Source organism: Astatotilapia calliptera, chromosome 1 (genome assembly GCF_900246225.1).
Source record: "Astatotilapia calliptera chromosome 1, fAstCal1.2, whole genome shotgun sequence".
Lineage (NCBI taxonomy): Eukaryota > Metazoa > Chordata > Actinopteri > Cichliformes > Cichlidae > Astatotilapia > Astatotilapia calliptera.
This window is the reverse complement of record NC_039302.1, coordinates 31264158-31291475: the sequence shown is the minus strand read 5'-3', so window position 1 is coordinate 31291475 and position 27318 is coordinate 31264158. Positions and strand designations below refer to the sequence as shown.

General features: G+C 39.5%; 2 protein-coding genes across 3 annotated transcripts; one reads left to right on the top strand and one right to left on the bottom strand.

The window, feature by feature from the left end:
• Positions 1 to 239: 239 nt before the first annotated feature.
• On the bottom strand, positions 240 to 14010 carry ulk3 (unc-51 like kinase 3). 2 transcript variants are annotated; one of them, XM_026174313.1, is made up of 17 exons: positions 13906 to 14009; positions 13196 to 13338; positions 12031 to 12171; positions 11302 to 11422; positions 10980 to 11075; positions 10715 to 10858; positions 9921 to 10003; positions 8463 to 8618; positions 8190 to 8295; positions 8008 to 8048; positions 7709 to 7811; positions 6909 to 6973; positions 6509 to 6587; positions 4999 to 5039; positions 2725 to 2772; positions 2530 to 2593; positions 240 to 395 (listed from the first exon to the last, which is right to left on the bottom strand). In XM_026174313.1, exons 2-17 carry the CDS (start codon positions 13298 to 13300, stop codon positions 379 to 381), a joined length of 1410 nt encoding a protein of 469 aa, XP_026030098.1. In that variant the 5' UTR covers positions 13301 to 13338; positions 13906 to 14009; the 3' UTR covers positions 240 to 378. The 2 variants fall into 2 exon arrangements, with proteins under 2 accessions (XP_026030098.1, XP_026030106.1); XM_026174321.1 differs by lacking the exons at positions 240 to 395; positions 2530 to 2593; positions 2725 to 2772; positions 4999 to 5039 and adding an exon at positions 5048 to 5474 and having other exon boundaries at positions 13906 to 14010.
• A 323-nt stretch (positions 14011 to 14333) lies between these two features.
• On the top strand, positions 14334 to 27298 carry tars3 (threonyl-tRNA synthetase 3). Its single transcript, XM_026174298.1, has 19 exons — positions 14334 to 14687; positions 14956 to 15042; positions 15152 to 15339; positions 15530 to 15653; positions 15900 to 16024; positions 17440 to 17557; positions 17642 to 17706; positions 17830 to 17908; positions 18611 to 18757; positions 19962 to 20060; positions 22492 to 22658; positions 22816 to 22978; positions 23130 to 23267; positions 23682 to 23759; positions 23874 to 23974; positions 24440 to 24544; positions 25211 to 25283; positions 25412 to 25526; positions 26799 to 27298. The coding sequence occupies exons 1-19, from the start codon at positions 14364 to 14366 to the stop codon at positions 26945 to 26947; spliced, it is 2445 nt and encodes an 814-aa protein (XP_026030083.1). The 5' UTR covers positions 14334 to 14363; the 3' UTR covers positions 26948 to 27298.
• The last annotated feature ends 20 nt before the right edge of the window (positions 27299 to 27318 follow it).

The following is a 27318-nucleotide window of genomic DNA, read 5'->3' as shown; positions in this document are numbered from 1 at the left end:
CAATGGTGTGTCAGTAGGAGGGGATTCGGGCTAAGCAGGGCAACAACAGTGTAAAGAACAGGGAACTTTCACATTCAGCAGTGTGCAAATCCAAAATTCAAGAGTTTCTTACCAGCCAACTTTTTTTTTCCTGAAAAATAATAAACAGAAGTTCACTACCTGTCCAATCATTTCATGTAAAAACTTTACAGCATCAGCCAAAACATTGACCACATTTGGCTGGCAAGTGCAATATCCCACCCAGATAGTGTACTCAGTTGGTTAGGATGTGGTGTGATTTGGCTACAGCAGAAAGCTGGTCAGGTGAAGGCTCTGTGTCCAACCTGTACACTGACAGACAGCCGAGGAGTTCCAGTCTTCCCACGGTGGCTGTCCTGTTTACTGCAAACAGCAGGCTGAGAAGACAGAAATGTGTCAAGCTCCACTTTTTCAAGATTACAACACATTTCCTACAACATTTGAAATAATTATTCTCTAAGGGTTCGGTAAACACATCTGGCATCCAAAAAGATGAAGAATATTTTCCAGAGTTGCTTAGGAAACTTTTATGTTATTCATTTCGACTGATTAAAGGAAAACAGTGTGTTAGACTAAACATCTTCAACATTTTTATAAAAACAACTCTTTATAAACATTTAAAGTTTATTTATAAATTAATTATCTAACTTAATGCGCGTTTGTGTTACTACCTATGAGCTTAAATGTGATGTCTTTCTCCTTCTCCTGCTGTGTACAGAAGTGCACATCAGCAGCCCAGGTGTTCTGTCTGTGCCACTGCATAATTAGCAATCACCGTTACACTACGTAGATATCACTTCATCAATCAGTTTTCTGAATCTAAATTCAATTGTGAAACTTTAATGAAAGTACAGGCAGATTAAAGACCAGCTAATGTCCGAATTGACTGCATCAGATATTCAAGTCCTCACATGCGTCTCTGTTAGGTAATACTTAGGAGAGTCCAGGGCTGCAGTGCATGTGTGAAAAGTGCTTTAGTGTGTCGTCTCCTGTCCACTCTCCAGCATAGACAGACTGGCATCCCACCAAATAGTATATGTAGTTTGCAGTATATGTATACTCTTCTTGTGATTTCAATACTGATGTTATAGCAGTGACAGAAACTAATAATCATCTGCATTTAGAATAAAATGTACTCTATGCTTATTAGGCCTGCATCAGAATTCTGGCATGATCCCCATGTTTCAGATTTTTCCATGAAAATCCAATTGCTTATACTTGTTTGTGTATTTTTTTTTCTTGCTGACATTTTCTGCATCAGGGTAACAAAAGAAGCTTTGAATTATTTTCTATAACAATCTTCTTCTGAGGTGTTACAGCTCTAAGCCAACTCATCTTTGAACAAAGCCAGTACAAACAGCCACTGACACTGATAAAATATAATTAATTTTGTAAACACACTAAATCGTGACCTTGGAGGAGATGCGAGTCCTCTTTTATTGTTTGTTGCTGCATGAGCCAAACAGAACATGTCCAGTCCTTTTCCATAAATAAACCTTTATGTAAATGGAGTTATCAGATATTCATCTGCCAAGACCTTCATTTCTATCCCCTGCTGGGCTACACTGATCATGCATATGATGCCAGTTTAAATATTCAGGGCTCCAGGCTTGTAAGGGAAAGGTGCTGTACATGGACTACCAAGACAGTCTGACATGTGATTTTTTAGAGGAGTTTAGAGATCTCAGTTCTCAGCAAAAGTTGGTTATGCTTATGTTGGTGTAGTCTAAGGTCACCAGACAGACTTGGGCGTAGCTGCGACCCTCTCTACTACAGCTACTGTTGGATTAGTGCCAGCCAGGCTGACTGTGGTGTGGTTTTATTAAAATAACACCAGCAGAATAAGAAGCCACATTCTTCATGAAACTTAAACGGCCTCTACAGTCATCAGTTGCCTTCCCCCGTTCCTGTCTTTTTTTCTTTTTTAAATTCATAACTCCCCAGGAATCCCTAGCGGAGAACAGGATATTGTCCCGACTTTAAGTATTTACTATCCATCTAGGAGCAGAGCTTAGAAAATATGAGGAATTAGGTTTTGTCTACAAAGGTTACCACTACAGAAATTTGCAGATATTAAAACTTAACTTTGTGGAGAAGTTTGACATGTAGCGACACAAAAGGAACAAAAAGCAACCCTTAAATAGAAGTTTCGAGTTTAGATTTTTTAAAGTTATTATTTTTTTCTTTGAATATGTCTCACTTTCACAATATAGGCTATACGGGAGGACAGGGCTGCATGGAAATAAAATGAAAGAGTCAGGGAGCCCAGCAGGGCGGCCAGAGCAGCAACAGAATGGCTCATATTTTACTAGTGGAAAAAACTTCAGTGAAAGGACATTTCATTGCAACTTGAGATGTGTGTTCCTCACCTACAGCAACTTCCACCACATCCCCTCACTAACACTACATATACTGTAGCTACTTATCAGAATGGCTGCAAGGTAAAATCAAAAAAGTAAAAACACATTTAAGGGCAAAGTAATGATTACACAACACAACAGGGAGACTCACAACTTCTGACGGATTCTGCGAGAGATTCTCGATCCAGAGAAACGTCCCTTTGAGTCTCCTGCATCTGAAAAATTAACAAAACATGTATCTTAAGATCCTTGCCTCTGTTTTTTTTGTAAATCAAATGTTTTCTCATACAGTCTGGGGTCTTTCTTCTCCTTCACTTGAATGTACGCTGAAGGAGTGCATGCTTACCTTAATATGCTTTTTGAGGTATTCAGCTCTGCTCATGAGGCTTTTAATCTGATGAGATACAAAATTCCAATAAATTTGGTAACAGATACACAGTTACAACACAGGCACAGTGGCTTTCATTTTAAACATGTTTTCTACTCAGGATTTTAACTGTGCCTGCAGCATGAATCCAGAAGCAAGGCTGACTAGTTAAAATATAATCCATCCCATAGTAGATGAGATAACAGATTGTACAGATATTCATAGTTCCTAGACTTCAGTGATCCCCCTTTTCTCTGGTTTTTAATAAAAAGTCTTCTTTGTTATCAAAAGGCTGTAAAACAAAACACATTAGTACAACCCTCAGCTGTAGTTTGTGGTTACATAACACTAGTAATTCTCAGACAGCTTCCAGTATGACCATATAGTCTAATTTTTTACATTTTATTGTGACTTAATTGCCTTTAAGTGAAGTATACAGATGGTTAATTGTTTTTTGTTGTGTATTATGTATTTTATTTATTATTTACTCTACACTGTGCTGTTTTTGTGCATAAAACAAACAAACAAACAAACAATAAATTCTGGATGCATGTTGGCAAAACCTGAATTAAATCAGATCAAACCAATCATCTCTGCAACTTAGTATTTCTATTTTTTGAAAAGATTTCATATGGCACACACGTGCAAGCGGTAACTGCTGTCATCACAAGGCTCGAGGATGCTCTTTACTGTGGTAATCAGTCCTTTGGTGATCATGAAGGTTTTTGGCTGCACCTAATACCTAGTTGTACCCCCACTTTGTCACAATTTAAAGCCAGCTCTCTCAGGTCTTACTGAAGTAACATCTGAGGATCGTAATGACGGGAGACCTAAATTGATGACGTCCATAATGTCCCTTTAAAACACCAATCTTTGGAGCCAAATAATCATTCTGACCACAGGTTTTTAGTATCCGGCTCTGACCCCAACCTTATGTAGCCACAAAACTTTAATCACAATCCCTTTAATCACCAACTACAATAAATGTGGAACAAATCTACACGGGTAAGCAAAGTATATGGGGCATGCTGATAACTTGCAGAAATTTTATTACCAACAAAGGCTACAAGACAAAGAGATCCCATGTATGCTCAGCCATAATGACACTATGTCAACATACACTAGCTAGATCCAAGCTATGACTCACTACTGAGAAGCCAGAATATTGAATTACAGCTTTGAGAGACCAAAGTGTGCTCAACAGTAGATATGAACGCACATGGAGGCCAGCCATGGCAGCATGTGTTGGCTTTTTTAGGTTCTCACATACACACATGCTTTCAATCTAATACCCCAAACTCGCCTCCCTAATGCTGCATTAGATTATTACAGCCGCAGCTGAATTTACTTAAGACAAGCACCCATAAAACTTCAAATAGGGAGGTCTACACGGCCCATTCAATCCCCCCCCCCCCCCTTTTTTTTTGGCTTTGTTGTTGAAATATGGCTGTCTGTTGTTGGATCAGTTTCTGGATTAACAATCTTCACAAAAACAAAAGACTCCGGAGCTTTACCAACAGACATACACAACACCTCATCAATGCAAGAATCCAGGATCCTAATTCCTCAAAGTTACAGTAAGCAATCTTACAGGATTGCAGAATTTAGGGTTTTATTCAGCTTCGTTGAGGATGTTGGAAAAACATGGCTATTATTCCCCCAGGTTCTCGCAAGTGTAAGAAGATTAGAAATAAATAAATGGATGCTGACCTTCTTGACATTTTAGATTCATCACATCCCCACATTTTTAAAAACATTTCATTTTTAGCTGACTGACTTTAAAGTTGACATTACTCTTTTGCAACAGAGGCTTTCCAGCCTCTACAGTAACTGAAGTGGATTAGAAAAAACAATAGTCTATGAATGAGACATCTAGCTAAATTTTAGCAAAGTTTTTAAATTGTAAAACCAAAAAAAAGCACCATAAAGCTTTATGTAACTGATAATTTGTCAGTATGTGTACCTCTGCAAGAGTGGTCACGTGACACACTGGTAATACAAGATATCCAATTATCTACGTGGACAGTGATCTATGGGTATGTTACAGGAACTATAGATGATGAATTATATTATTTGTTCTTTACCAAAAAACAAAACAAAAACAAAATCGTATTTGATGAGTGGAAAAAATGCTTGCAGGTTATGTGATGGAGTGTGTATTGTGGAAGGTGATCAGCTGAGGGCTCAGTGGAGGTAGGAGATTGTCGTTCCTACTGTGAGCACTGAACCAGAATCCCTTCCTCACACACTCACCTCGCTGTGGAGCAGCTCCCTCCTGCGGCCCTGGGGCTCGGCTGGCTCACCAAGAGGAGAAAAAAAAAGACATAAGAATAATGAGGAAAATAATGAGGAGATGAAGGGAGGAGAGAAGTCCAATACCTAATTCCTTAGTTTGTTCTGGGAGAGGTCAACTACAAGACTGGATTTCACTAGTGAGGTTCAAGATGGGATGGTTTCTAATGTAGGCCAGTGTTTTCACCAACTACCATCCAAAAGAGAAGACTCACAGAAAATGGAGAGAGATGAGCAGTAAAAAGAGGAGTCTGTGGTAGTTAGGCATGATGAAAAGCTGTGCGGCAAAGAGCTCCTAGACAGTCAAAGAACCAATCTTTTCCCCCGACTATACTCCTCATGGTATCCTCTGCCACAACAAGGCTCCCTGACACTGGAGAGAGAAGGTGGTTGGGACTGCATTCACCAACCAACTAAACCAGTATAGCATAACAAATCTAAAAAAAAAAAGAAAAAGAAAAAAGCTATCAGCGTTATTCTACACGTGTAAAAATTTTCTTCAGACAGCTTTAGAAACTAATATCCATTTCAAGTGAAAAAGTAACAGTATTTTTTAATTGACCAGATTTGTTTCAAAAGCAGTATCTGAATGCTTAGAGCTCTTGTCTATTAGAAAGATAATAGTTTTTGTTTGTTTCCAGTGTGTAAACACAAATAAGTGAAGTGTTCTGTCTGAATGGGAAGCAGATGGCAAGGCTTTCATACCACACACAGGGTGCTGGCACGGGTCTCATCCCAGCTCAAAGCCACATCTGGATCACTCTATTCCACCTCTTCCATTGGGCTGATCTTCCAGATGAGCTCATGAACCCAGCCTAATGGACGCCAGGCCACAGACAGAGTCACTGGAGTCTCTTCTGTTACTCTGTCTGTCATACTAAGTGTCCCCATCTCTCTCCAAGTCTGTGGTTTCACAGTCTCTTGTCTTTCACCCTTTCAGATTACCTTTCACTCTCCCCCGGTCACCCTTTCTTTGCATCCACCTCTCTAAAAGACCCTTTGTCATGTTTAGTATCTTTTCTTATTCTAGTTAAATTACTCTTTATTCACTCTCCAACGTCTTTCCCTTGAGGATCATTTTTCCTTAGCTATTTCTTGACCTAGCTATAGCCTCAACTCTAACTGAATTTCCTGAACTCTGAGTCCTAGCCTACTCATTATTACCCCACTTTACATAACTCTAAGTGCCAAGCTGCCTTTTAAAATTATTTTTCTTCAAAATCTTTCTTATTTTTCTCTCTCTAGTACCAAATATTTGCAAACACACGAACAAAGCTGCTACAGTCTCAGTGTGCAGAGAAAGTACCAGATAGAGGACTACAAGATGGTTTCATTGTCTTTGGTGACACTTCAGCATTCCCTATGCTTTAGCACTTTAGCTTACCTTAAGAACCGGTGAAGTGGCTCAGCAACCAACATCTATAAAAATCTGAATAACTGATGATATAACGAAAGAAATGTATTTGTCTACCTGCTAGTCCCAACAGTAGTTCTCCTAAACACTGCTGGTACATATCCAGTGCCTCAAGGTCATCTGATCCACTCTCCTCCTATACAGGAAAGTTAGGCAGAAATTATTTAAGCCAGTATATCAAGTAACTAAAAACTAACTAGCACCACTACTACTACTACACAATTTATTCCCTTCTTGTTGGCTGCTGAAACAACAGACACAAAACTGAAAAAACAAACAAACATTTGTTTGGTTCACAAATGAGCTTAAAAGATGTGGTTTGGATATCAATCTAAGAGAAGGGTTTGGTTTTTTACTCTTCCACTTAGGTCTTATTCTCCATTATATTGCCTTTACTTCACTTTGCCTTTATGTGTAACTACAGTGATGTCATCATCCCGCAATAAACCCATCTAACCTTAGCAATGGCAGTAGAGGCCATCTCCAAAGCAGCTAGCAGACGTGGCTGATCTTTAGACATTTCTGCAAATGAAGAAAAACAGAAAACTACTTTGCATTGCTGTTGAATTTAGATGGACACACAGCAGAACTCATTCTACTGAAACATATGCAGAACTTTGAAATTAGCATGAAATATTGATGCATCTTATGACAAACTGTATTGTGGACACAGTGGTTTAGTTATATATTTGAGTAATTGTTTGAGCTTCAGACTGAAGAAGCTTCTCAATGAGAGGTAAAACGTCTTCAAGAAACCTAAATAAGTCCAGACACTTTTCTTTCCAAGCTCTTTAGACTACGATGACCTGGATGACTGAAAACCTTCACAGACATTTCACCTCCAGGACAAAGAGAAATGAACATTTTTTTCCTTCTAATACTGATTAAAGTTTTACATGTTTCATCTTTGCATGTTTGCTATTCTACAAAAACCCATTTTGAAGTAAACATCCAATTATTTGATCTAAGTTAAAAGAAAAATGATACACAGTGTGTGGCTAAACAAGGCTCAAGTTTGATTCATAGTGCAGCACTAAGTGAACCTGGACTTCACAGACATGTTGCTTGAATGAAGGCTGCAAAGACTGGTGTGTGGCCTTGGTAATAATGTGTGGTGTAAACATAGGATATTGATTAACAAGCACAGTGCTTATGTAAAACAAAATACAGCAGGCTACATCCAGCTTGGGAGCCATGTGGTGCCTCAGCCTCTGCCCGGAGATGTATGTTTTTTATTTTTATTTTTTGTTTCTTTACCTCGGAGGATGTCCCTGGAAGTCCGCGCCTGCTCGAAGCTCAGCCTGTTGTCCGAAGCTACCAGGGCTTTCAGCTCCTCAGCTCTGGACACATACTGCCTGACCTGTGGAAAGGCCGCTTACATTGACTTAACTTAATTACATCAACCACAACATATGGTTCTCATGCTCTCTATACACACATATGGTTTTCATAAAGAAGAATTCATTACAAGTGAGAGCCACTGGATTATAGGGAAAAAAGCAACTGAAAATAGAGGGCAATCCACATGTGAATGTGAGGACTGTTTTCAGGCCTACCTTTTGCCTGAGGGCCTCTTTACGTTGACAATTTGTTTCATCTAGGGAGGGCAAAGAAAAGAGATGTGTTGGTTTTTCATTTATTGAGTTTCCTTTGCCAGTTTATTGTGCTGGAACAAAGACAGTGCATCATAGTGGGCCTTAAGTCATAGACAGGATATTATGGTGGTTGTTGCTCTTACAATAAATAGCAGGGACAAAGTGCTCAAGAGCACTGCAGTAAAGCGAGAGTGCTGCAGACCTCTCCCCCTCCTGGTCCTTCTGAACGGCCTGTAGGACCAGCTTTTTCTGGAAAGAAGAAACAGAAAGTGGTATTACTGATTGGAAACGGATACAAACGTCTATTCATTAACACCACACAGCGAAAGTATGTTTACAGACCTACAAACGCATGTATAAAAGTCAGTCACATACAAAATATTTCTTGAAAATCTGGAATAATCCTAGTCTCTTACCGCTTTCACTATACTTTCTGCAGTTGGCATGTGCTCCATATCCACAAAAGGGTGGGTAAAGAACTCTGCAAAGGTAATCCGGGCATCTGGATTTCTCTCCAGCAGCCGCAACAGAAGGTCTCTGCAGTCCTTGGATACCCTGGCCCCGGGAGGGAGCTGATACAAAACACAACCTTATTGCATTGCATCCAATCGGCATGGTGATACAAGGAAAAAGGACAGCACATTGTTACCACAGACCCTCTGGTCTCACGTTGCTACTTTCTGTCAAAAGATGACCTTTAAACTCTCTGTGTGAATCCCTGGATAATGGGCCATGTGCTAATGCAATCAATTAAGTCTAAGACTAATGTCTGATTCAAGAATCCTAGTGTTTTGAAAGTCCTCCAACATTAAAGTGCACGGATCGCGGATGCCCCAGTAGCCCATCACGTACAAAGGTTGGACAGAGGGTTTCATTACTGTCATGGGACCTTTGCTGCACGTCATTCCGCCCCTCTTTCCCCTTTTCTTGTCTCCATTAAAGAAAGGGTAAAACAAGCACATGTTTTCTTGATAATTCTTCCAATCTTAAGCCTAATGTGGTTTGCGCATGTGGCAAAAAATAGGACAAAGACACAAATAGAGTTATTAGTTACTAAGCCATTTAATTAATTATCTCTCTCTGTCTCTTTTTTAAGAGATCACAAGCCCTTGTTTTCTGTATGTAAACACAGTTTTCAGTCCCAGACTGCCCTCTTAAATCAGTATTTGTCAAACTCTGGAGTAGACCACAGAATCACTGCAGGAGAGGACAAATGAGAAGAGTAAAAGTATGGAATGAAGCTAAGAGAGGATAACATTTATTTAGGGAATAAACAAACAGCTTATGCTGCTGTCTTGATGTTTATTTCACTCAAATTCATCTAGTATCTTTTATTATTTCTCATCATTTAAAAGTTCATGTTCTTCAGCTTCCTAGAAGAGACATTTCAGATTGTCTTGAATGTTGTAGGTGATTTAAGAGGACCAGTCATGTTTCAGTAGAGCTTCAATTGCTGGTTCCTCTTGAGTGGAATAGTTTGCCATCTAGTGGTTAAATCCAGTACATGGGAGAAAAATACTTGCAACTGTTGTGTTTTCTACACAGGCCACCTACAGCATATTTCAGATTTACTGTTAGGAAATTATTACTATGCTATCTAATTTGAAGAAGATGTAATGATACATATCAATCTGGAAAACCTGATCAACCCCAATATACTATGGAGATACTGTACAAATGTAACAAAATGAAATGCTTAAATTTGTGCCTTTGCATACTGACGAGCAATTTTTATAAACATAAGAAACATAACTATAGCATTCAGCAGGATTTCTACATCCATAGTTGGAATAGTCATTGTCATTTGCACATTTGCTCATAACCAGTGCAATTCAAGTTTTTCTAACACATTCACCAGATTGCTCATAACTTACTTCAATAGGTTGGTTGCTCCTGATCTTCTCCTCTAATTCAGCATATGACTTTGATGCAAATGGTGCTCTGCCAAACAATGCCTCTGTGTGCACAAAAACAATGGGCAGTAGATTATTACAAAAGAATAATTATGCAATAATTACTGAGTACTTCATAATAAAAAAAATAAAGAAAGTGATTCAACTGAGCAATCTTAATAAACTCTTGCACACAGATACACAGATAGACAGACAGATAGACAGATAGATATTAAAACAATCAACAACTTGAATGTTGGATTTTATTGAAAAATTCTGTGCAAATGAAAAATTAAATTAATTCTACTTAGCTTTTCTAAAAAGCACATAATATAAAATATTCTTTTCATTTTGCACTGTACAGTGTCACACCGATAGCACACGTTACTGCTGTGTGCTATTACAATATTATTGCACAATTACTGCACTAAAAACCCATAAAGGGCTCTTCACCACTCTGTCACTTGATGATTAATAGTTCAATTCTACTTTTAGCCTACTGAGTGAGCTCTTTCAAGCCTGCAGGGTCAGTCAGCTGATTAGCCTTTTATTGCTGGAAAAGGAGTGGTGTCAAGATATTATAAATTACTGTCAGAAGTGAGACACACAACATGGCACAGGACAGATTACACCAGATTCTGTGTACCCAGAACCACATTAGTTGCCAAGATGTCTAACACAAATGCATTACAAGTGACAAATGAAGCAAAGTATTCTTCATGTTGATGGCATTTCACATTCACAAGAGATAAAATATGTGAACACGCAGTACTTGCCATAGAGAATAACTCCTACAGACCACAGATCCACCCTGGAGTCATACTGCCGACGGCACACCATCTCAGGAGCCATGTAGAGAGGAGAACCTCTCAGGACACTCTGCTCGTCCCATGGGGACATGTATTGTGCAAAACCAAAATCTGTGGGCAAATTAGGAAGTAAATTACATCTGAAACTATCTGTTTATTCTCTACCAGTTGGCATGTTTACAGTAAAACATTAGCTTCCCGTGCTTGTTGTTTAGTGAGTGCATGTGATCACCTGCTAGTTTCAGGATAGAGCCGCTGAGCAGAATATTCTGGGGTTTCAAATCCAGGTGTGAGATATTTCGCTCATGAAGAAACTGGAGGGCACAAGCTGTTTTTGTGGACAGATGTAATAGCTCAGGATAGAATATGAATGCAATTTTATTCCACAAACAAGTATGCACAGCTGAAAAAGTTTTCGAATTGGATTTAATTTCCAGACTTCCTAAAACGGGTATGTAAAAACCTGCTTCATGCTGATTGCTTTCAAACAAGTCTCTCATCAAAAACATTCACATAAAACTTCAGCAATATTGTTTGAAATGGGAATCACCCACCAATCTGCTGCAGGAAGCGCCGAGTCACACTCTCAGGTAAAATCCTGCGACTGCGAATGAAGCAGGAGAGATCGCCACCAGAACACCATTCAAGAATCAAGTAAATATTTTCAGCATCCCACTGATGAAAAAGAAAAGTTCAGACACTGAGGGACAGAGTCGAAGCAAGAGTATTAGTTTTATTTCACATTTATTTCGTTAATATCTTTCTTAATGTTTTAAAAACATAAATATCAGCTAAAAAAGAAGAAAACAGGAAGAAAACATATAAACAAGAGAGAAATTATATAAAAAATTTATATAGAAAATTATATAGAAAGTGATATCCAAACAATTAATGTAGAAAAAGGTGCAAATATAGTAAACACAATATTGTAAATAACAAAATGTTTTAAAACAATTTATTATTTAATCTGGGAAAAGTTTATATAATAATATGGGTCTAGTGCCTTTCTGTTCCTTTTTCCTATTTTATTGATTTTTTTAAGTACCACGAATATTATTTACAGTATTTTTTTATTTTTATTTTGGGAGATTGCTGCAACTGGTCCAGGGTGTATCCTGCTTCTCACCCTACAACAGCTGGGAGAAGCTCCCGCCCTTATATTCCTGAACTAGATGAACAGTTATTAAAAAGCCAGACAGATAATATGGGACACAAAACTCTGCTCATCAAAAAAAAAACCTTGCATAAGTACCAGCTATACTAAAACACATGTATGAGCTAACCTGGAAGTCTTTCAGCTGCACTATATGAGGATGGCGCACAGTCTTTAGGATTTCAATCTCTGTGAGCAGATTTTCTGTGGAAGCCTTGTTAAGAGTCTTCTTTCCAACTACTTTAACTGCAACCACCTCTCGACTGTTCCCCTGCAAAACAAACAAACAAACAAACAAACAAAAAAAGGTTTTAACAGGACTGCATAGTCATTTGAGAAATCAAGTACGCTCCATGACTAAAAAGTCCACAGAACCAACTTCAGCAGCAATGACTTGTGACCGTTTTCTGCATGACTACAGTTTCTCACAACATTATGGAAGAATTTTGGCCCACTCTCCTTTACAGTGTAGTTTTAGTTAACTGAAGTTTGTAGAAATTAATTTATATTCAGCTCTCTTAAGGTCTTGCCACGCTTTTAAATCGGGTTGAGCTCTGGACATTAACTGGACCATTCCAAAATCTTGCTTCTTTTCTTTTTCAACCATTCGTGACCAAATTAAGACAATGCTTTAACTATCAGTCAAATAGCCTCGCATTTTACTCTACAATATTGGTGCCGAGATCCTGTGGCTGAAAAACAAGCCCAAATTACCACTCCACTAATGTTGTTGACAGTTGGCAGGTGTTTGTGTTGATATGCTGCGTTTTTTGCTAAGTAGGGGCTGTACATTATAGCCAAACATCTCCACTATGGCTTTGTCTGTCCAAAGGACATTGTTTCAGAAGTCTTTTGATTTGTTATGTGCCATGTTGATTTAAGAGATAAGAACTTTTCTCCTGATAACCCCTCTTAGCAAGCCATATTATTCCGCCTTTTTCTAACTTTACCATCATGAACTTGAACATTTAACATGCTAGCTGAGGCTTTTGGAGTTAGGCTAGGCCTCTGTTAGGCTAGGACTCGGAGTTCAGGAAATTCAGTTAGAGTTGAGGTGACCACTTCTAAAAAACCTCAGCTTTTTTAGAAGTTGTCACACTTGCAGATGATCAATTAATCAAATGCGCAGGGTTGCATGGACACCTGTCTAAACTTTCTTTTTGACATTATTATGCATAGTGCATAACATACTCTGTGTGAGCCTTAAATGCAGAAAGAATTAGGAATGTAAAATGTGTGGTATATAATCAAAATGACTAATAATACCCACATTTACATATCACAGATTAACTCACCTTCCTGTAGGCTTTGTAGACTGTAGCATATGTACCACTGCCCAGCCGCTCTGTGAGAATAAAGTCTGACAGTTTTGGAGGAGCAAAGCTGGAAGTTGATGCCATGTTGCCACCAGCATGAGATTCTCCCACACAGATCTAAGCTGGAATTTAAGATCGATATGCTGCCTGTTAATACCAAATACCTAATTTTAACCAGCACGAAGAGAAGGAAGGGAAAGTCGTCAGTCTGACCACAGCCATATCGCTTCAAAACTATTGCAATAAAGCGTATTTCAAATATTCTATCAAATACATGTTTATAGTATAAACATTTTATTGAGTTGGCGTCACTTATTCTTCTCTATCCAGGCAGGCAAATCAATAGTTTGGTGAAGACTATAGCTTCAGTTTACTTTCGGTTGTTGTATCCTGAATTCATGCCGAATTTCAGACAGGCTAATGAATGCTCGTCTAGCAAGTATTTATCATCCTAATACACAAAAGAACCGTAAACAGTTTTTTTTCTTTAAAAGTGCACACATTCCTGTTTACCCTGTTAGCTTCAGAAGTTCTAGCAAGCTAACTTAGCACTTTTACATTATGCTAGTATGTACACAGCCACTAGATGTACTCGAAGTAAACCAATGCCCGGATTAAACACAGAGTATATACAGGTTTCCTGGTTCACACAAAAATAACAAATGGACCAGGAAATATCTGTCACGAACCTGTAGGCCAGCCGCAGCATATGAATGAGGAAAGTACTGTTTACATCCCTGCTGTTAGACTGTCTCATGCTGTACAGCAGCTGACGTCAACACGTATTAAAAATATGTTACTGCCTCCTAGTGTTGATACTCCGTTACTGCAAGTCAAGGGAGCGATGGCTTTCTATGAAAAAGTCGTTTTTGATAGCGGTTTAGTATACTAGGAAATTAGAATTGTAACACCCACAAAAATATTACTCACTTCTCGAGGAGATCAGTTAAAAGATCTGCTTAAAACTGAATAAATCCTTTTTTTTAACCTAGTATTAATGTAAAACATGTAAAACTCTATATCAAATCTAATTTGGTTAGAGATAGATCATTTTTTTGGTTTGTCCTTTTACCACAATTTGGAGTCGAGGCTTTTATTTTCTATAAAAGCTCAGCGGAAGTCAGCTGTCATTGGTGGTTATTTAAAGATGGCGGAGTGCTTGGCTGCACGTTTGGCTGCCCAGGAGGAGCAAATTTTGCTCCTCACCAGGGAAATATCCACGCTCCGGGATGGACTGGGTCAAGGTCTAGACGCCGCCGGTCTCGCGGTGGTCTCTCCGGAGCTGGAGAACCTGCGGACGGAGAATGAGAAGCTCAGGTATCGGCTGCTGCACCTCCGGCGGGGTCTTCAGGCGGAGTTGGAGCTGGAGGAGGCGCGGGGCAAGAGGCAACAAGGAGCCAAGTGTGACAAAGCTCCGCAGAAAAATACCACCAAACCTCAGCAGACAAACAACCGAGCTGACAATAACAAGGTAATTATACAGACCGGTGTAGTTTAAATCGTTTTTTTTGTAATGTGAGTAAGCTGTGAGCCGTAGTAGTCCTGTGTCGTTATGAGTAGCGGGCCTCTGTCCCGTGAAATGGCAAGCTATGCTACCCCATTTCCAGAAATAGCAACCCTAGTCAAGCCCATGTGTTTGCACTCTTTAAGCGGTGAATAGGCTGATAATGTGGCTTGGCAGAAATCGTGATAAGAGGACATTGCAGGTTTGAAGAAGCACACTCTTTTCTGATTAACAGGTGGCAACTGTGAGTACAAAAACAGGTGATGGGAACAAGAAAGGGAAGAAACACGACAAGGTGCAAGGAGATGGAGGCATGAAAGAGGTGCTGATCACAGGACCTGCAAGTTATCCTGTTCATCCAAACGCTGATACCAAAGTGTGGACAATTTCTTGACTTCGATTGTTTTTATTTTATTTTTTATCTGCTTCAGCTGAGTCCCTGGCCTGAATACATTGCAGAGCGTCTCAGTCTTTATGAGGAACTAAAGAGAGAGAGCGATGCCCTGCAGTCAAAAAAAGCTGCAGACCGTAAGCCCATTACAGTGGAGCTCCCAGATGGGAGAAAGGTGGAGGGCAAAGCTTGGGTCACTACTCCATATCAGCTGGCCTGTAATATCAGGTTAGTACCACTGATTTCATCACTAATAATCAGCTAATAATTGTGTTACTTAATGTGGGTATTTACTAATAATAACAACAGAGAATGTTGCCTCTGTGTTCTTTATGCTTTTTTTCTGCAAATATTCTTAATTCTCATGCTTTATCATAATGAGAGAAACCGCTGACACAGATTTGCATTTGTCTTTCAGTCAGGGTCTTGCTGACAATGCTGTGATTTCTCGGGTAAATGGGGAACTGTGGGATCTGGACAGGCCTCTTGAGCAGGACTGCTCACTTGAGATCTTGCGCTTTGACAATGAGGACGCTCAGGCTGTGAGTACTCTTAAACCTTTAAAGTTGTCAATAATTATTTAATATTGTTTGTAAATACAGAATTTGGCAGGACACAACATAAATGCACTGCAAATCAGTTTCTGAGATCATTCAATGAATTTTATTCTTAAATATTTTCAATATTGTACAAAACAAACTTATGAGGGCATCCATAAACATACACTGAGTTACTGTAACTACTTTTTTTTTTTTCTCACAAGAATGTTAATGTTATTTAATCCCTAGGTGTATTGGCATTCCAGTGCTCACATCCTGGGGGAGGCAATGGAGCGCTTTTATGGGGGTTGTTTATGTTATGGACCTCCCATAGAAAACGGTTTCTACTACGACATGTTCCTGGATGGACAAAAGTGAGCAAGTATTGCCATTAATAGCTCAATATTTCCATACATTTTTTTTTTTAATTTATTTTTTTTAATTTATTTATTTTTTTTGTATTCGAGTTTGAATGTTCTGGTATGGCATTTTGGCATTAATCATGCCAATAATCATCATTATTCATGTGTATGCATTTGAGATTTTTATTATAGACTGGTGGTCCACAGCATCCTCATGTCAGACTTGACTAACCTTGAGTCCCTTAATATAAGGAGCTTGAAATGAAAAGCGGCTAGACTTCTTTGAGTTTCTTGAAGACGTTTCACCTCTCACCTGAGAAGCTGCTTCAGTTCTAAGACCAGTTGGTGGAGAGTTCCAGATTTTAAGCGCTATTGGGAGTTGTCCCTTAAGAGGATTGTTGGCCCAGTATTGATCATGTGCCTAATCACATGAGCCAAGGTGTGGGTCATTATCAGCAGAGGTTGCAGGTGAAACCACTGCGAGACCTTGCCTCACCCTATCATGTGACTTATTGAGATCAATTGACACAAGATGTGAGTGGGCGTCTGGGAAGGGATCTCAAAACTGGATTATAGGTTACAGACGGTTGGTGTCATAAGCCACCCCCTCTGTTCAAGGATGGTTGTTCACAGTGGACATAGATGGCTTCTTTCACTCCTCTTTTACACAATCTGTCTTTGTCCAAAATGAAAACATTGGCATCCTCAAAGGAGTGATCTTTATCCTTCAGATGCAGATGTACAGCTGAGTCTTGTCCTGTTGAGGTGGCTCTTCTTGTTGTGCCATGGGTTTATAGAGTGGCTGTTTGGTTTCTCCAATGTAGAGGTCTGAGCACTCCTTGCTGCACTGCACAGCATATACACTATGTTGTTTAGTATGTGTTTGGGTGTTTTGTCCTTGGGATGAACCTGTTTTTGTCTGAGTGTGTGGCTGTGTCTGAAGTACACTGGGATGTTGTGCTTGGAGAAGATTCTCATGAGCTGTGTGTGTGTGTGTGTGTGTGTGTGTGTGTGTGTGTGTGTGTGTGTGTGTGTGTGTGTGTGTGTGTGTGTGTGTGTGTGTGTGTGTGTGTGTGTGTGTGTGTGTGTGTGTGTGTGTGTGTGTGTGTGTGTGTGTGTTCCTTCATTTTCCCTTCTGGCTTAGAGGAAACGTTTTCTGCCTGGTGTTGCAGGGTCCTGATTACTCAAAGTTTGTGTTCGAGAGGGGGGTTTCTGGTAAACATCAATGCTGCACTCCTCAATGCGCACATCGAGGAGTCCTTTGTATCTTCCCAGATGAACTTAATTTTCCCATCTACTGACTTGATGTGAGCTGTGATGGTTTCTACTTCTTGGGTTTTGATTTTGACCCACATGTCATCCAGATTACTGTGCCAGTTGGCTGTCCCTTTCCCTAGAGTCCTTTTTAATATGTTTGCTGTTTCCAGAGGTGTGTCCAGCATGGAGTTTGGGGACCTGGAATCTTTATGTAAAGCTGTGGTGAAGGAAAAACAGCCCTTTGAGAGACTTGAAGTCAGCAAGGAGACACTACTAAAAATGTTTAAGGTGAGTGAAAGAGGTAAGACTGGTGTCTTCTGCTTCTGCTTAGACTTATATATCTTACTAACCTCAACCGTTTCCATCTTCCAGTACAACAAATTTAAATGCCGCATTCTCAATGAGAAAGTCACCACCCCAACTACTACAGTCTATAGGTAAGATGTTTATTTTTAACTTGAACTGCTGTGTTTTTGAAATGTCCACTGTGTTACTGTTATTATTTTTAAAGTTTTATTTTCTTGTAATGCTAACTGTTGTAAGTCACAATTCTTTGATAGATGTGGACCCTTGATTGACCTGTGCAGAGGTCCACATGTCAGACATACAGGCAAGATCAAGGCCATGAAGATCTACAAGGTATTTCCAACTCCATATTTTTGTTCTTGGACTCTAGTAGAGATCTTTGCATGCTTCACAGTTAAAAATAAGATCTGAGATTGTCTGAGATCAACCAAGCCTTTCCCTTCAAGTCCGTTTTCATCTAATTTACAGTTTTGTAAAGAACAGAAGGTTTTAACAGCAAAATCTTTATGCCCAAGATGACTATAGCAAGAATACACCCTCTACAGCATCACACTGGTGCTGTGTTCCAGATACCTTGGAACTGGGATGTCAGAACTTGTTAGCGGATTCCAGAAAAAAGCGAGGAAAATCAAGATTTGTTTTGGTTCTTAGTAAGGTAGAGCAATGCAGCATAGTGCTGCATTGCTCTACCTGTTATTTATTTGCTTTACCGCAAATAAATAACAGTGACTGTATAGATTAAGTTTTACTACCCTTTATGGGCAGTCCTGCCATCTTGGCTTGATAGCTCTGGGCTGCTGAGTGTGCTCTGACTTTCTGAGTAGGAAATTGGACTTGAGAGGGCGCTTTAGAATCAAATTCCAACTGGGAATATAGAATGCACTATTTAGGTGCAAAGTAGGAAAAAAATCCTGTCTGACACCAAAGATTTGGAGGGATTACTTGTATGCAAACTGTAGGGATTTTTCAAAATGTTGTCATAGGCTTAAGCACCTAACAAACTGAGTCAAAAAGCATTTTTAATTCTGTCATCAGAACTCTTCCACCTACTGGGAGGGACGCTCTGACATGGAGACTCTGCAGAGGCTCTATGGGATATCCTTCCCAGACTCAAAGATGTTGAAGGAATGGGAACGTTTTCAGGAGGAGGCCAAGAACAGAGACCATCGCAGGATTGGAAAAGTGAGTCATTGTAGGCAGTAGTGTTTTAGCATGCCTAGTTGACTCAGGCCTAAAACCAAATCCTAAACCCAGTACTAAGTGCAATTTAATTTGTAATTATGTAATGTGATGGCAAACAGATCCACTTTCAGGTTTTTGTAGAAGTTTTTCTTCACTAGTTTGTTTCGGTGGTTCTATAGACGTGTCAAAACACTGAAACAAACCTGGACCAACACTACAAGCATTAACTGTGAACATGCACACAAGAAATGGGAAATGAAATGCATTTATTTGAGAGGTTAAAGAGGAGTTCTCTTGTTATGTAATCCAGCAAGCAGAACTCATTGCCAAACCGATTTCTCAGCTTCTCTATATTTTCAGTGCCATACAAGACTGATCGAATGTGAGGTTTCTCACTTGAAAACCAGATCGCCTGTTGCTGCTATGTACCAGCTGAGGGCACTGTGTTTCCTCACATTGGCACATTCAGAACAAGTGTGAGTGAGTCATCAGAGCGCCCCAGCTGGTTACCCAGCATGGGAGACACAGACGGCAACACCTCAATCAGCACTTATTACAACGCAGTTTCCATATTAAACACAAGCTATGAGGCTGTCAAAGCCAGTTGGAGGGAGGCGGCAAAAGTGACATGTTGTGTTTAAAGACGGTGTTCGGTGGTATTTTTCTAATTTGACCCCCCCCCCCTTTTTCTTTTTTTATTATTATAGTTCAGCATGGACCCAGTACATTTTAAATCTCTTACTACAGTCTATTCTTGTAATGCAGTAGCTGGTCTTAATGTGTTAATTTAACAAAACTCTTCAAATATGTTTTGGCACACATAGAGATGAGGGTGTGTATCTGTGTGTTTTTTCATAAGAAACCATTCCTTTAATCCTTTGCATGATTTGAATTTCAAATTGGTCTGTAATTGGGGTCTTTCTAGAAGTAAGTGCCAAGAAACTGAAATCTCACAGCCTCTTTTCAAAGGAAAGTGCAAAGTTTATTGTCATTAATACAATATTTATTCAATTGGATTTAACAGTGCTTACCATAGTGATTAAATTGTGTCTTAAGTCTTTTTGATAAAAGTTTATTCTGTTCTCTTGTTAGGTTGTGGGCAGTCATTCACTGACAGATGGTCTGCTGTGCATGGAGTTTATTCCTGGCTGTACCTGCAGATAATGATGATATGAAATCATTTTTATAATTGTCTGCTTCACAGGACCAAGAGCTCTTCTTCTTCCATGATCTCAGCCCAGGCAGTTGTTTCTTCATGCCACGGGGAGCTTACATCTACCACACACTGACAGAATTCATCAGGGTAGGAGATACAGCCAAATGCTTATTTTATCTCCAATATCTTTATCATTTTGAGAAAATGTTATAGGAACATTCAGATAATATTAACTGAATATCAGTATTACAAGCTCAGTAGATGTGAAGCAGTGTTTAAGGTCAATGCTTGGATCATTACTGTTTGTGTATAATTGTATGCCTCAGATCCAGAGTATTCATATATACATTGTTTTCATATTACACTGTGTCGACTTTTAGGATCGTTTGTCTCAGTAAAGTTTTGGTTGGAAGGACTTTACTGAACCACAGAAACCCTTACAATCATTTTACAGTCCATGACGACTGTGCTTTGCATTTTCAGAGTAGCAATCGTGATTGCCTTCTCAATGGCTTGCAGACCACTCGCTGTGACTTTTCCAATCACAGAAGCTCAAAAATAAGTAGCGTAACTGTTAGGTCTGCACTTTGCAGGCCCCACTGGTTTAGAGACTTATTCCCATGAACAAAGCAAGACAGAGCTCGATCCATTTTAACTTGCAAGGGGAGCAGATTGGACCAGGGTCTTGGAGCTGCAAGCTCCTCACCTGGTCCCAGACAACTCCAAAGAGCCAGCCTCCCCTGCAGCCTTTTATTAACTCTGTGGTCACACAAACATCTCATTAATCATGCAACAGATAAAACACTCACATGTGAACATGTGTCATGTGTGTCTGCAAAAGAGAACATCTGATGTGTGTCTATGAGCATGTGATGTGATCGGTGATATGTGTATGTGTGTCTGTGTAGGAAACAGAAGTCAGCATTCATGCTAAAGATCTAATCGTCCTGTTAACGATCTAATCATCTTGCACAATGACAATCATATTTATCCACAATTCTCTAACAGTAACACCAAGTGAAAAGCTTTGTTCAGCTTTGTTCATCAATACCTCAGAGCTTCAGAAAACTTTGGTTGGACCCTGACAGTGCGTAATCTGAAATGTGGCCTGGTCCTTATGAAGGCCCTTTTACCTAAATATAGGTCAAACTGAATGGTACATAAACTCTTTAATTCTGAACATTTTGGGAAGATGTGTGAAATGCAAATAAAAATAGAATACAGTCTTTTGCAAGCCCGTATTGTATTCACAATATATCATTGACGACATATCCAATTGTTAAATTGAGACCTCCTTACTATTTCATGAAAAATATTTGCTCAATTTAAATTTAAGCAACAAGTGTCAAAAGGTGGGAAAACAAAGTGGTCAAAAAAAAGAGCTGGGTGAATATTTTGCAACTAGTTAACTGACAACAGTAAGAGAATCTTGGAGCAACAGAGTTCCTCAGAAGTAAACAATTTCAAAATGATTTTCTCCAACAACAAATTGCAAAGACTTTGAGTATCTAATCTGCAGCGCATAATATCAGAAGATTGAGTCTGTTAGTCTGGAGACTTTTCTGTATGCAAGGGACTGAGGCATGTTGATACCATCAAATTCAAAATGAGACAGTATTTTTTTTTTTTTTTTTTTTTTTGAAAGTGGTACGTTTTCTCAGTTTCTACATTGTACTACCATACAGATAGTTGGGTTTTGTTTAAATTTTACACAGCTTCCCAACATTTTGGAATTGGGGTTGTACATTTAGTTGAAGATAATAGCTGTATCCAGTCCTCTCTGCACATGTTGTCAAAGTAGGAAAATTAATAGTACTTTTGAAGCTGCAGATTCTCTACATTTGGAAGTTCTCAAAAGGTCTTTAAAGTTCAGTCTTCAGATTTCAGCGTAACTTCAACTGCTCAGACAAGTTCACTGACTCTACAGGAACTTGTCTCCGTGGTGTATTTGGAAAGACATGCTAACATCTTGAAGACTTTCGCAGCACACACCCCCAAACCAAGCCATGCCAAGACAAACTCATACATTGCACAGACAGGGTGTAAGATCATTATCACATCACTTATATCTGTTAAAACTGCAGAGAAAATTATACCAGCATGCTATGCATTTCCCTTTCCAAGATCTCACCAAAACATTTAATAGTCAGAAGTTACTTTGCAGGGAACCCAGCTCATATTTATAGACAACAAGTGCTGACTTTGACTGAAGTGTCATGAGTATTTCAGTACATGCACTCATTTATTTCCAGGTTTTGAAATTCTCCATTTTCTGGTAAATAATACTAGGAAAGCTGGGTGAGCAAGCATTTTCTTTTTCAGCAACTTCCTTTTTGGTATTCACAGTTTTGCACATTGACAGAAATTCTTCCAGTTAGTGTCTTTGTACTGTTGGCTGCTAAACAGCTCAACAGCCTGTTAAATGTTTTGCTTAATGGCAACAAATGGATAAATACAGCCCACACAATGTGATTTCCATTGTTGCAGCTTAAGGTTGCATGCCAGAAGTCATGATTCAGTTGAGTACCTGTGCAGCCTAAATGGTGTGTTTAGCCAATGTGGTTTGTTGTTTTTCTAGGATGAGTACTGGAGAAGAGGCTTTCAGGAAGTAGCCTCCCCCAACATTTATAACAGCAAACTGTGGGAGACATCTGGCCACTGGCAGCACTACAGCGAAAATATGTTCTCCTTCTCCGTGGAAGATGACATATTTGCTCTGAAGCCAATGAACTGCCCCGGGCACTGGTAAATGTAGAGCTCTCAGGAAAGAAATACTGTTTTTTGTTTTGTTTTTTTTGTTTTTTGTTTTTTTTGTTTTTTTTTGTTTTCCTTCTCAATTTGTATATCAAAATCGCACACATTACTTCATACATATAAGTAATTTAATTTGGTTTTCCTGCAGTCTGATGTTCAGCCACAGGCCTCGCTCATGGCGAGAGCTTCCGCTGAGGCTGGCAGATTTTGGGGTCCTACACAGAAACGAGTTGTCAGGAACACTAACCGGGCTGACCAGAGTGCGCCGTTTCCAGCAAGATGACGCTCACATTTTCTGCACAATGGATCAGGTCACAACATCAGTAGTTTTTAACATTTCTGTGGGATGTTTTTTGCTTCTAACAAGATGTGGAAAAACATCTTTTAAAAACAGGTACCTGCTTATTATGAGTCATTTCCTAAATGCTGAGTCATATGTGTATATATGTTTTTTTCAAACAGATCGAGTCAGAGATGAAGGGCTGTCTGGACTTCCTCCGCTGTGTTTACGATGTATTTGGATTCTCATTCCAGCTTCACCTCTCCACTCGCCCAGACAAGTATTTGGGTGACATTGCTGTGTGGAATCAAGCTGAGAAGGTAAACTGTGTCATGAGTCACAGTTTAAGTAGTTAATCGTGTGAAAAAGGGAAATCCAACTACTGAATTATAAATCTAAAGGGATAGCAGAGATTTAAGCAAATAAAAGCTCATGTTGACACAGAACTACTCTGGATGATAGTATCGGTCTCCTGCCGTGTAATTATGCAGTAGTAGTGTCAAATCTGTGAAGTTTCATGATTGTCTGTGGGTGGTGTGTTGTCAAAAAAAGACATTACTCATTTTCTTGGCTTGATTCCTTCGGGTGTCCAGCTATAAATTGCATAAGAGCACCAATTAAAACTGAACTCTATACCCAAGTATGGACTTTACTGTAGTTCTACTTGGCGTGATTTACAGTAATTGCCTTGTATTGTTTAAAGTACATGCTAACCTCTACCTCATACTTGACAGCAATTGGAAAACAGCCTGAATGAGTTTGGAGAGCCATGGAGACTGAACCCTGGTGACGGTGCTTTTTATGGACCCAAGGTTCTGAATGAATCTTTTTATTTCATTTTTTTTAAACTCCTTCCAAACACTGGCTCAGTTTGAATCTCCTTCTGTGGTCTGGAAAGAAGTATAATTCTTTCTGTGTTATTGCAGATTGACATTAAGATCAAAGATGCTATTGGACGTTACCACCAGTGTGCAACCATTCAGCTGGACTTCCAGCTGCCCATCCGCTTCAATCTGACCTTTGTGGGGTGAGTCACCTAATAAAAATATTGACACACTGCTGAGTCTGTGTGCTTTACAGCGCCAAGGATTACGCATTAAGCCCCTCCTGGATAAGATGTCTCAGCCTGTGCTGCTCTATGCAAATCTGAACTCATTGTGCAGGTGGCAGGCTATAGACTCACAGGGAACTTCAATTAATATACACACCATGGGGAAAATTATACACGTGCTGTGCAGCAATAGACAGCAGGCAGTGCATGGATAAATGGTGTTTATAGTTGTATAGACGTCTGTGTCAGAAAAGTATTGTCTCTGGAAAGACAATGGGAAGGTATGAGAATGATTGCAGGGTTAATAATAAAAGAGTGCTTGACATTAAAACCAGTTTGAGCTGCTAAGTCAGTGTGTATATAACAATACATCAAAATGTTTTTATTCAACCATATTTAACATAAGTGTTTTTATTTTTGTTTCTTTTGCTACAATTACAGAAAAGATGGGGATGACAAATCCAGACCAGTCATTATCCATCGTGCCATTTTAGGCTCAGTGGAAAGGATGATTGCCATTCTGACAGAGAACTATGCAGGGAAATGGTAATGTGTTGTTTTGGTTACTTTTGTATTCAACACCCATTAATTTTGGTACTTTCTGTCACAATAGTGGATGCTCATATTAAACAAGGTTAAAATTTTAAATGGCAGTCCTGGTGAGCCAGCAGTTCAGTCTTCAAGCATTCAGTTGTCCTGTGGTGATCCCAGGCACACATCTGGCTGTAAGACCAGAAGCCCCACCTACCTGATGTTCAAACCAGCTATTTGTGAGATTGGGCCAATCTGGAGAGAGCTGTCTAAAAAGGAGGCAAAGGAGCTAAAACTGCTTATTTCAGGCAAATGATTATCTAAAGGGGTTCTCATGAAGCCCAATTTTAGTTATGCAAAGCTATTTTACTAGAGTTCAAAATAGAGATGGCAATAAGCACAATGGGCCTACTAAAACTACTAACATACAGTGGTATTATGACCCACTGCTTTGATCTTTCTTTTATTTAGAAATATGTTTTGGTCTTTATAATTATTGTAGGCATCTTGGCTTACTATAAAATTCTACCTGTATTGTCACTAACAGCTCTCCAACTATGGCATGATTTTTACCTCCTCAGATCATGATTTTAGCTCCTTTTTGTTGAGGAAACAGATCATGTCATGTTTCTATCGTTCACTATGTGAAAGTTGTAATACCCATGTTTCACCCTCCACCAGGCCTCTGTGGCTCTCTCCACGTCAGGTGATGTTAGTGCCTGTCAACCCATCCTGTGAGGATTACGCAAAGAAGGTATGACTTCCCCATTGTGGCCTTAGTCTCTGATTATTTCTTTCTTGTAATGCAGTAGTTAATGACAATAAGTATGGAAAGTTCTTGAAATGTACTGAACATTAACAAATACAATTTCTACATGTCAGGTGTGTAAGCAGTTTACAGAAGCTGGTTTTATGGCAGATGCTGATCTGGACTCCAGCTGCCTTCTAAACAAGAAAATCCGCAATGCTCAGCTGGCACAGTATAACTTCATTCTTGGTGAGGAAAAATAAAACCCCCAAGTTAGATCATTAAGTAACAAACTGTACAAAGGTGTGGTCTATAACGGGTAAATGAGGATGCTTGTACATTTGTAGTGAGTGAAAACGATGTGTCCATAGTTTAACACGGTACAAAGTAAATTAAATTCTCCACAGTTCTTTGGATTTAGGCTATGTCAGTGTCTTCTGTCTCTTCATGTTTTCCCAAACTGAATCACTAATGTTGGTTCTGAGCCCTGTGGGGGCCAGGCCATCTGCTGCAGGACTCATTGTTCTTCTGGTCAGGAAAAGTGGTTCTTTGTCAGAATTCCTGAGGTCATAGTCTTGCTTCAGAATGAATTTGTGATGATCAGATCCTGCTTAATGGATAAGAATTCAAATAAAATGCCTGAAACTTTACTGTTCAAGTGCTAGAGACTTATGTGAGGGAGGTGCAGGGCATGTATGAGCACAGTGAGACCTTGGTGAGGTGTGCAGTAAGAGTACGACAGATGTGTTTAAGATTGAGTGTGGGATTACATCAGGGATCAGCTCTGAGGCCCTTCTTGTTGTTATTGGTGATGGACATTTTATCAAATGAGGTCAGGCAGGAGTTTGACCTTTGTAACAGTAAAGATGCAAGGAAAGTAGAGGTAGTGAAGGGGGATGTGTTTAAATATCTGGGGTCAACTATTCAAAGCAATGGACAATACATAATACAAGTGAAGAAGAAAGTGCTGGCAGAGTTGAGGGAGTCGAGGGTCAGGGGTGATTTGTGGAAGGATATGTTTACAAGATGTTAGTGAGAGCTGCCATTTTGTGTGGTTTGGAGATGGTGGCCCAAAAAAAAAAAGATAGGAAGCTAAGCTGGAGGCAGTCGAGCCAAGATTTCAAGTGGGAGTGACCAGGATGGACAAGATTAGAAATGTGTACAACAAAGGAACAGCTCAAATTGAACGGTTTGGAAAGAAAGTTAAAGATTGAAGGTTAAGATGATTTGGACATTCTCAGAGGAGGGATAGTGGATACATTATCAAAGGGTGTTTGAATATGGAGCTAACAGGAAGGAGAAAAGAGGTGTGTCACAGAAGATTTTTGGATGTAGTGAAGGAAGAGAATAAGTAAAAATCTGTCAAAGTCATCAAAATAAACATTCTTAATTGATTGATTAGAAGCCAAACAGACCTCCAAGCTGGTTAACCACCAACAGCTGACAAATTCAGCACGCAAAGTGGGAGTGTGTGGTGAAACTTGGCCCGTGTAAAGTTGTTGTTGTCTTGTGTCTTGGCAGTGGTTGGAGAGAAGGAGAAGATGACTAACAGTGTCAATGTGCGCACAAGGGACAACAAAGTCCACGGAGAACTACCGGTGTCCGAGGTGATGGCACGCCTGACCCTGCTCAAACAGTCTCGCTGTCAAAATGCAGAAGAGGAGTTCTGATCTAGGCACAGCTTGGATTTTAATACTTCAAACATGAAACGGCAACAAGGGACACAAGATGGTTTTTGGGAAAGTGCAGACAAAATAAACTGATACTCTGTAAGTGGATGTAATGACTGGGCCTGCACAACTACTCTGCAGTGCTCTTGTGATCGTCAGTGAACGGGGGAAAACTGTAGGTAGCGTGGGTTTGAAATTATGTCAAGGTAATCTAAGTGTATCTCAAGAAAAGTTACTCAATAACTTAAGGAAACGACGTGAAGACATGAAAGTTGTGTGAATTTTACACTAATCTATTTTCACCAAGATCTGCCTGGAAATTCAGGAATAATAATAAAAAAATTCTCCAAATGTGGGTGCTTTGTTTCTTT

Excerpts from the sequence above, each read along its gene's own strand:
- ulk3 (XM_026174313.1), bottom strand. The coding sequence starts at position 13,300 with ATGGCATCAACTTCCAGCTTTGCTCCTCCAAAACTGTCAGACTTTATT. Across the intron at positions 10,004-10,714 it reads TGTAGGAGTTATTCTCTATG|AGGCATTGTTTGGCAGAGCA; the intron begins GCAAGTACTGCG and ends TTGTGCACACAG. Across the intron at positions 8,296-8,462 it reads CAGAAAGTATAGTGAAAGCG|AAAAAGCTGGTCCTACAGGC; the intron begins GTAAGAGACTAG and ends TCTTCTTTCCAG.
- tars3 (XM_026174298.1), top strand. The coding sequence starts at position 14,364 with ATGGCGGAGTGCTTGGCTGCACGTTTGGCTGCCCAGGAGGAGCAAATT. Across the intron at positions 18,758-19,961 it reads ACCATCGCAGGATTGGAAAA|GACCAAGAGCTCTTCTTCTT; the intron begins GTGAGTCATTGT and ends TCTGCTTCACAG. Across the intron at positions 22,979-23,129 it reads TTTTCTGCACAATGGATCAG|ATCGAGTCAGAGATGAAGGG; the intron begins GTCACAACATCA and ends TTTTTCAAACAG.